This window comes from Nannobrachium achirus (assembly GCF_963921795.1).
Source record: "Nannobrachium achirus genome assembly, chromosome: 9".
NCBI classification, from domain to species: domain Eukaryota; kingdom Metazoa; phylum Chordata; class Actinopteri; order Myctophiformes; family Myctophidae; genus Nannobrachium; species Nannobrachium achirus.
Genome location: NC_137818.1, coordinates 30,144,586 through 30,155,136, shown reverse-complemented (window position 1 = coordinate 30,155,136; position 10,551 = coordinate 30,144,586). Strand labels below are relative to the sequence as shown.

Sequence of the window (10,551 nt, the reverse complement as noted above, 5' to 3'; positions counted from 1 at the left end):
AAGGCCTGGCCCCGCAATCTGTCAGTCAGCACCCAAGAAACCGACGTCCAGTAGCGAGGGCGGGTACAGGCTGGGACAGCCAAAACACCTGAGGTCCCGAAGAAAAGAACCGCAAACTGCAAAGAAATACACAAAACCAAATGTGAGCTAGAGGCAAATGTGTATTTCAGCTTTAGGATAAACTTTAGCGGTAACAGGAGCGTCCCCGTATGGGCTTGTCACCTGTTTTTAAAAAGTTACGTTGTCTGATGATGTGCTTGGCAAACAAAGTCTGTTTTGTGAGATCAAAGTATCTTACATTCAAACAATTCATGTTAGTTCAAAATGTGGGCATTGAGTCCTCCCCTAGGATTGTGTAGTAATCAGATGACTGCAATGTGTGTTCTGCGTGATGCATAGATATTCACCTGTGACCTTGAAGGCCTGGCCCCGCAATCTGTCAGTCTGCAACCCAGAAACCGACGTCCAGTAGCGGGGGCGGGAACCAGGCTTCTGCAATCCGCCAACTGCAAACAAATACACAAAGACACGTGTGAGCTAGAATTGATGCCTTCACCTGTTACCTCGTACGCCAGGCTCAGACAAGCACTACTCCTGTTGTCTCAGAGCAAACAACCACTACCTGTTATCCAGCACAGGGACATGACTGAAAGCTACAAGTGATGTTTTTGGGGTTTTTTTGGTCTGAAAAAGATATCCATCTAACACCTATATCCTATGACAAATGTGACTCCCCAAATACTCTTTACCATACGAAACCTTTATAAACTTATCTAACTCCACCATAGCCAATAGCAGGTGCTAAATGGCCTCACTAAAGTATACAGCATTTCATGTTAATAATACATTTTAAACTATAAGTGTGGCTTTAAGTGGAGTTGTTACCTGAATAAAAGTTGTTTTGCTATATAAAGTTTGATTGCTGATCTGTGTACTGTTCAAATGCTAAATGCCTACATTGCAAATTAATAAATTGACTTTCACATCAATAATTAGAAAATCACTTAAAGCACATCAATAAAGGTTTAGTTGTGAGTAACTATAAGGTAGATTAATGGTCTTCATTTAATCTGATAAAGTAATAGATGAAATACAGATTGTGCCTCTAGGTATTCTTTAGCAAAAAATAATCTGCACATTGAATGTGAAGGATAGCAGGTAAACAGAAATGTCTTCTGAAAAGTACATCTCAATTTAAGAAAATATATGCGACATTTCACGGTCACAATAGAGTTCAACGTATGAACCATAGAGGTAATGGTCAGAAGTTTTATATATTACACCCACTGAGGTATAATATGTAAGATGATAACTTTAAGATCATAAAGTTAAAAGGGTCTGACCGCTTGGGCAGATCACAACATGGACGCTGGATTAATACGGCATCGGTCTGCGTCCTGTCAGGCGCACGTTTGTTTAGTCATTATTAATCAAATACTGCCTGCAACAATAATAGATCCTCTATTGTTGTGTCTTATTTACTTTATATATTCCACAGATTAGTTAAAGAATGCTGGAGAGTGTTTCTCCGAGATGCACTGTGGGTGGTTTATTTCACCGTCATCGGGTACATAGCGGAAGCCTAGCTTACATCGCCCTCTAGTGTCACACCACTAGGAATGTCAGTAGTAATATAATGACAATATATGAGTTGTAAGGGTTACATTTTTACTAAGTAATATAGCGCTTGGAATAATAACATTACAGTTTTTCATGATTGTTAACACACAAAAATGATACAAATACCAGGATAGTGTCACCAGGATAGTATCTTGGTGACACTATCCTGGTCAATATTAGACCAAGTACTAAGCAAGTATTTAGATTTTTTTCAAAATACTTTTTTGTATTTTGTGCCCATCTCTGACCGGAGGCATGGTGCCTAAATCTACTGTAAATCATGTACCCAAATAAAACTTTTTGGTTGCATATTTGTGTGCTGTTTTATGTTTGACTATATAAAAAAGTAGGCCAACACTGAGAAATTTTACAAAAGGATAAATAGCTCATTCTCCAGAGTCAATGTCATTCATATGGTGTGTTCCAATTCAATGATTGTGTTTTCAATTTTGCACTTCATTGTGCTGTAGATGCTTGGTAGTGTGCAGCAAATCTTAGTTGTGTGTACTGAATGAAAGGTATGTGTCATTTGAAAATATGGCAGTGTGTACCAAATAAAACATGAGTTCCATTTTGTGAACACAGTTAAGTGATTTTATGGCAAAGAGTCATCTTGGGAAGGGAGTGTCAGGTGAAATGAAAACACAAGTTCCATTTTGTCAACACAGTTAAGTGATTTGATGGCAAAGTGATCATCTTGGGAAGGGAGTGTGAGGTTTAGCATTTTGTGTGTGAGGTTTTCAGTTTTGTGTGTGCAGTTTTGAAAAAGCTGTTAGTGTAGTGAAAAACGTGTGTTAACAATCAACTGTAATCAAACTGTAATCAAACTGTAATCAAACTGTAACACAAACAAGAAAAAGATAACTTACAGGATTAACAGGAGATTCGTCTTGTCTGCTTCTGTCCTTTGGAAGCCTCACCGAGGGATACAAGCGGCTGGTGATGATTGCAGATGCACAGCTGTTTCTGATTGCAGCATTTGGCGGGTCTTATTAACTACTCGTAATTACGAGATGTGGAATTCATTCCCACGAGTTCCTTATCTCGTAATTACGAGATGTGGAATTCATTCCCACGAGTTCCTTATCTCGTAATATCAAATTACTCATCTCGTGGGCTCGAGTTCCTTACTCGTGATCACGAGTTGGTCAAGTCGTGATAACGAGTGGCATCTCGTGGGTACGGGTGCGGATCCCGTTATATCGAGAGCTTTCTCGTGGCCACGCCTGCGCTATTTTGCGGAGGTCGGTGGCCACTGCGGGGCTCCGTAGGAAATAACCTATGCAGTGCATGCTTTCGCCAGATGGAGCAGAAGAATCCCCAGAAACCACACATAAGAATTTCATGCAAACACAGAAAACGCATCTATGGATCACAGAAAGGAGAGCAAAGCAGAGGGCTATTATCATAGGTCATAGCATTGTTGTTATTTTGTTCTTCTAAAGCACAAAGGATATAAGTGCGCCTGCATCGCGCGCGCCCTTCTGTCCAATTTCGCTCTCAGACGTTTTTTTCTTTTCTTTTCTTTTTTCTTTTAACTTATTCCAAATGTATCGAAAATGATCAAAAGCGAAAGGATACGGGAGTGATCTCTGCTCTGTTGGATAATAGGATAAAACACGTGCGTAAGGATGGTCCTGTTGGGAGCAGGTGTATTCGCGGCGTGGAGGCGCAGGGCACAGAACAAGGGCAGCGCACAACAACGGGACCACAGCACCTGCTCCAGAGGATAACCATCACCTCCTAGATGTGCCACTGGTTAACAAGACACTCTTTAGGCTACGATATGGATTTCTGACAGAACTTCTGCAGGGCAGCCTGATCAAAGGAATGCGAGCACAGCGGAACTGATGGACGCGCAGTCAATTCGGAAAACAGTAACATAATAATCAACTGCTTTTGTCGGCTCTCCAAAGCCTGCTTTTACCGGAATCAGTCTTCTTTATCAAGGACAAACAAATCATCTGCAAGGATGCCCGACGCACTCCCACCTGCCCAAGCGCTCTATATAGGAATGGAAGTGATTATTGCCGTCTCATCCGTAATCGGAAATGTGATGGTGGTTTGGGCTGTGAAAATTAACAAATCGTTGCGAGACACAACATTCTGTTTCATTGTTTCCCTGGCGCTGGCGGATATTGCGGTGGGAGCCCTCGTGATCCCTCTGGCTATTACTATCAGTATCGGACTTCAAACTCACTTTTACAGCTGCCTGATGGTGGCGTGCACAGTGCTCGTGTTAACGCAAAGTTCCATCCTGGCCCTGCTGGCTATTGCGATCGACCGCTATCTGAGGGTCAAGATCCCAACCAGGTAATGATGCTGTCAGGACAGGACTTGTAAACATTCACAGCAATACTGAGAGAGCTGAGCTGAGCAGATTGGGGCGGGATATGGCACTATTGAAAAGAGCTGATGCTGACACACATGATGATAATTGATGATGAATCTTGATGATGCATAATTATGCTTAAATGTAATTAGCCTACAATGAAGCCTAGAACAATACAGGAAACTGCTGCTGCTGCTGCTGCTGTTGTTAATGATGATGATGATGATGTGATGGTGAATGCAATGACACTGATGATGTTTGCAGTTGTTGATGTTGGTAGAGTGTCCATGTGACAGATGATGATGATGATGATGATGGTGGTGGTGGTGGTGGTAAAGTAAATGGCTGCTGTCATGTTAGGTGTGGTTTAGCCTACGGTAGGCTAGGTTTTAGGTGCAGACAGTGTGTGGATACTTTAGTTTACTTTATTTATTATTAGTTGTTATACACATGGAAACAGTTGCTCTTCCCTGGGTCCACACAGAACAATATACGAAAATATATGTTTTAAATACTGAGCTGACGAATTGGTAATTCATAATATTGATTGACCTTTTCTGCAGGCACAGAATAGGTGAACCCCGGTTTGTTTCCTGTCATTGATTTCCTCCTAGGCTAGGTCTTATTTCACTATTATGTTGCCTACAGTTACAGTACATCCTGCTATAAGCCCCTATAGAGGTGGAGGATCTGACACTCCTATATTGATGTGACAGCTTACCAGAGCATAACTGATTAACAATCGGCTTTAATTTGCACTTCTGTCCTCTGGATTGGAAGAGATGAATCTCTGTCTTGTGTCAAGTCTTTAATATGCGTTAAAGGACAACTCTGCCCTAAATCACTTCTAGGCTCATTTTCCTACCAAAATTAGCCTACTGTCCATGGGGTCGATTAGGCAGAAATGCCCCTGTTGTCCAGTTTCCCCAGCAGCAGAACCCAGCAGCTGTCATAGCATAGAGTGGATCCTACTAGTAAGACACCTCAGGGTGACATGCGACGGCCATTTGGCCAGTGATGTATATGGGACCAGTTACTCACTATATGGAGACCCCTGCATGATAGTCAACAATGTTATGTCAAATGATGTCCATATATGGGCATTACCAAATATGGGCATTCCCAGATATGTCCTTAATATTGATAACATAATATCCTTAATATTGTCCTTAATATGGATAATATAGGAATCTCCATATATGGGTTAATTAGTTAATTAGTAAAGCCAAGCAGGGCCTTGGCGAGTTAGGGCCTGGGTTTGATGCCTTGGGATCTCCATATTTGGGAATAAGTGTGTACCCTAACAGGGCATCATCTGGGAATGCCCATACTGTATATGGACATTTTATTTATTGTATCCTTTATTAATATATATCCATTTACATATATGGACTTAATATTAACGTTTTCAGAGAAGGTAATGTGTAAATCAGAGTTAAGCAGGCTTTTGGGCCAGTTAGGGCCTGGGATTGATGACATCAGAAAGTGGAACTGATGTCATCGATATATATCACTGGCCAGATGGCAAAGGCATGGTTCAGATAGGGATCTCCATGTATGGGCATAATATATATTGTATGTATATGGATACATATCTATCTATAAATGCGAGAAGTCTCTGCGTGTGTGTCTGTCTGTCTGTCTGTCTGTCTGTAATCCGCGTATCTCGAGAACCGTTCGTCCCACAGGCTTCAGATTCGGCACGCGCGTTCCCCGCCGCGGCACGGAGTGCAGTGCCGGGTCTCGACCCGACCCGACGCGCGGTTTTCCCGAACCGGCGAGAAACGTTCGGAATCTCCTTATGCGGGGTTGATTGTTGACATCAGGCTGTTCCGGAGGAAATCGGCGAAATTCGTCCCACGGGCACGCACGTTCTCCATATATGGGCATAAAATGAATTCCCCCATATATGGGCATAAAATGGATTGCAGACAGACAGATACAGATATCTCCATATATGGACATAAATGGACAGAGGCAAACAGATGGTCAAAGATCTCCATATATGGGCATAAAATGGACGCAGACAGATACAGATATCTCCATATATGGGCATAAATGGACACAGGCAAACAGATGTTCAAAACGGGTCCTATGACAACAGGTATAATGAGGTTTGCATTAAAGGGGGAACCGGCACTGTGTCTGCAACACAGTTGGAGGCACAGACAGATACTCCATATATGGGCATAAAATGGACGCAGATAGACAGATATCTCCATATCTGGGCATAAAATGGACCCAGAACTATAACTGCAGTGATCTCCATATATGGACATAAAATGGACGCTGACAGACAGACAGACAGATACAGATATCTCCATATATGGGCATAAATGGACACAGGCAGACAGATGGTCAAAACGGGTCCTAAAGGGCGGGGCATTCATTCCCTATTTACATTGTTCCGAGTTGGCCAGGTCGCCGACTAGACGCTGGGCCGCCCGAAGGGCGGCCCAGCTTCTAGTTATTATTAATAAAGGATCAAATAAAATAAAAAGTCCTTATATGGTCATTCCCAGAAACAAAATCCCTTTTATGCCCATATATGGAGATTTCTGATGTCATCAATCTCAGGCCCTAACTGGCCCAAGAACCTGCTTGACTCTGATTTACACCCTACCTTCCCCGAAAACGTTAATATTAAGGCCATATATGTACAGTAATATATGGATATATATTAATAAAGGATAAAATAAATAAAATTTCCATATGGGGCTATGGGCATGGGCAGGCATTCCCAGATGATGCTCTGTTAGGGTACCCCCTTATGCCCATATATGGAGATCCCCAGGCATCAAACCCAGGCCCTAACTTGCCAAGGCCCTGCTTGGCTTTACCAGTGTGGTTTAGAGGAGAGTGGCGTTGATATCGCCGCAGACCGGAAGTGGCGTCGCTGGAGCCTGGTGACATTCTTAACAAATGTCTGCCTCGACCAGCTCCATTGTAACCGAGGCATTTTCACTCGCTGGTAAGCAGACTAAATCACATCTTTTCCCCCTTTTTAACGCATTCACAGGCCTCTCCAAGTTAGGCAACATTATTATTTATTATTAAAAAGAAAAAACATTATTATAAATAATAATGTTGCCTAACTTGGAGAGGCCCGTGAATGCGTTAAAAGGGGGAAAGACGTGATTTAGTCTACTTACCAGCGAGTGAAAATGTTTTGACATAACATTGTTGACTATCATCAGGGGTCTCCATATATGGGTAACATATACATCACTGGCCAGATGGCCAAGAATTGGCACGACCTTGTCACCCTGAGGCGTCTTACTAGTATAGTCTTTGAATTGGTGTGTGTGTGTGTGTGTGTGTGTGTGTGTGTGTGTGTGTGTGTGTGTGTGTGTGTGTGTGTGTGTGTGTGTGTGTGACAAAGACTGGAAGTTGCCCTTCATGTGTTTTTGTGTGACTAACTAGAAAACATTTCCAATCAATGCTGCCAATTTGCCACCTTTTGTATTTGATGTACACGCCCACCAGTAGTTTATCATGCCACGATGTAACAAAAGACTTGAAGAGACCGTCTGAGAGAGAGGAGATAAGCTTACAGGAAAAAGGATGTGTTTCAATTGTCTAAGAATACTGTCAACAATAGCTTCACATTTGAATCTTCTATCCAAGAAGCTGTTGAGTCTTCTTTGGCTCATGTGATTTCTTTTCTTTTTAATTTCTGATTGAAATTTGTCACACATTTTAGCTTTTGGCTGCAAATTACATGGTTATACATTTCCTCATCATTGATGCTCTTGTGTATTTTGTCAATGACATCATGTCTTCCTCCGGCCATTTTTAGGTTTTTACACTGTATTGACTTTAGCTAATTATCCTAGTATATTCATGTCCAGATATTAATATAATTCAGGAGAATTTGCAGCACGTTGTCTCATAGAGCTCCATTAGAGCCTGAAATAATGATCGTTTGCCTACAGTTAAGTACGATTCCATTTGTGTACAGCTGGGGATTGCCCACATAATAGATTTATTCAGATCAGGCACTCTGCAGACTAGAGTGTCATGCTGCCACTCTCACCCCACACTTTAATCTCATTATCAGTACGAACAGAAGTCACAAAACCTAAACAGAGGGACGTGTTAATGTTGATAGGCATTTGTGTTGTTTATCTGCCTTTAGGGTACTATAGAAACATGTACAGTATATCATCAGAAGCTACCTCCATGTGTCACCGGGCACAGTCCTCTGCTTGATATGGTGCTGATCTGTATCTGAAAGAACTTGACTTATCATAACACTTTAATGTCTAATCAATAATTCAATTAAGCACGTGCCATCTGTGACAGTCGGACTGAATTACAATGTTCATAGTTTGCTCGAGGCTAAGCTTCCACAAAGGTCACATCGTTTTCAATGCAACATTTCCCCAACATAATTCCCCATAATAAACATCAAGCTGTTACATGGAACATGTAGTGTACAATCTAACAGTGTTTTCATCAGTGCCTGCGGGGCATGGATCAGGCTAAGACTCTCTCTGTGTGTCATTCCATATAGCTACAAGTCAGCAGCCCAGCTCTGGCGTGCTTTCAGAGACTCTACATCTGTGCATCTGATCCACTGTCACCTTACTGCAGGCTGTGGACCTGCCAGTAAAAAGCCAATCCATAAAGCATGGATAACAATGAAAAAGGCCAATAACTAAACCCACACGCTGAGGGACTACTGTTGTAAGGCACTAACCTGCAGTTAGAGTTCACTGTGCTGCTTTGATAAATTAGTAGATTATAATGAAGTCAATTCAAGAGCCATAAATCCTATATTCCATGACAAAAGAGGCATTGAAAAGCAGGAGGGCTGAGAGTTGTGAGGAATAATGATAAGGGTTTAGAGGACACTTTGTGTCATGTGGGAATATATACGGCAAGTGATATTGCAAGAACAGCAGCTACTGAACATTTTTAATTGAATGCCAACTTTTTCAATGTGACTCCAGCTATCTGTAAGCGAACAGACTTGCCTGCTAAATGAAAAGATGAAAATGGAAAAAATCTATCATGCCCTGTTACTGCAATAAGTGCTTACCCAGCAAACTTGTGTTTCTTCTACAGCTACAAGCGGGTGGTAACCACAAGGCGGGCCGGGATAGCAGTTGTGGTGTGCTGGACAGTGGCCTTCATCGTGGGCCTCACCCCCATGTTGGGCTGGAACAACTTGTGGCGCCTCCAGCAGAACGACTCCATCAGCTCTGACCTTATCATCACCTGCCAATTTGAGAACGTCATTAGCATGGACTACATGGTCTACTTTAACTTCTTTGGCTGGGTGCTGCCACCGCTGCTGCTGATGCTGGTCATCTACGTGGAGATCTTCTACATGATCCACAAACAGCTCAACAAGAAGAAGATCACCACCAGCCACACAGACCCCAACAAGTACTATGACAAGGAGCTGAAGCTGGCCAAGTCTCTGGCCCTGGTTCTCTTTCTCTTCGCAATCAGTTGGCTACCCCTCCACATAATCAACTGCATCACACTCTTTTGCCCCCAGTGCCAGAAGCCCCTTTTCCTTATCTACATCGCCATCCTGCTCACTCACGGTAACTCCGCCGTCAACCCCATTATCTACGCCTTCCGCATCAAGAAGTTCCGCATGGCTTTCTTGAAGATCTGGGAGCAGTACTTCTGCTGCAAGGACACGCCAGCTCTGGAGTTCCAACCCAGCGAGAGGAAGGAGCACACTAACGCAGACCCGCATCAAGCTGAAGTAGCACCTCAACCGCCCCATAAGGAGATCTCAAACAATGACACAATACAACAGCCAGGTCCACCTGACCTCCTGCAGGACCAGCAACAAGACCACACAACAACCACGACAACCTAAAGAACAACTGCCCATGTTAGAGCAGAACGCCATCTAAAACCTGGCACAGAGACAATTCTTTGGAAGTTAGTGAACATAATTGCATGAGCATTCTTTGCCCCCTCCTCATTTTGAAAGGATTCTAATGAGGATTGTGACATGGTACAAAATGCCAGGATGCTGTAGCGATCGAGGCGAGGCGTGGCGACTTGCAGCCTAAACCTCAAACACTGGGGATCATGAATCTACACTCAGGAGATGAGGAGGAGTAGAAGGGTTTTCAGAACAGGAGTACAAAAGAACTACGGTAAAAAAAGGGTATTTATAAACTTGCAATAATATAAGTCTTTTTGACAATAAGAAGTGTCTCTTAGTAACTGATTTAAGATATTACATTTACATTTTTGTTTTATTTATCATGGTATAACAGTTGGTGTGGCCAATTCAAAATGTGCAATATGCCGTATGCGTATGGTGGTTTATCAGTATAAAATTCTCAAATGTTAATGGAAGTATGTGACATTGTTTGTACTGTCAATAGACCAGGTTTGTGTTACTACTGTAAAACCACTGGTTCATTTTAACTGACAGTGGATGAAGAATATGAATGTAATAATTGTGTACATAACAAATTGTAGCAGCAAAGCTGTGAACACTCATCTCTTTTCAGGGTCTTCTTAAAGGCACAACTGCGGTAGAACAAGCACCACTAAGACAACGTTTTGGGACAAGAGGGTGTATGCCAACACCAACCAAGCTTTTTTAATTCCCTTCGATT

The 10,551-nt window shown here is 42.4% G+C and overlaps 1 protein-coding gene across 1 annotated transcript; it reads left to right on the top strand.

The window, feature by feature from the left end:
* Positions 1-3,592: 3,592 nt before the first annotated feature.
* Positions 3,593-9,794, top strand: adora1b (adenosine A1 receptor b; the record flags this gene model as incomplete). Its single annotated transcript, XM_080732672.1, has 2 exons — positions 3,593-3,933; positions 9,023-9,794. The coding sequence occupies 2 exons, from the start codon at positions 3,593-3,595 to the stop codon at positions 9,792-9,794; spliced, it is 1,113 nt and encodes a 370-aa protein (XP_080588798.1).
* Between the last annotated feature and the right edge of the window lie 757 nt (positions 9,795-10,551).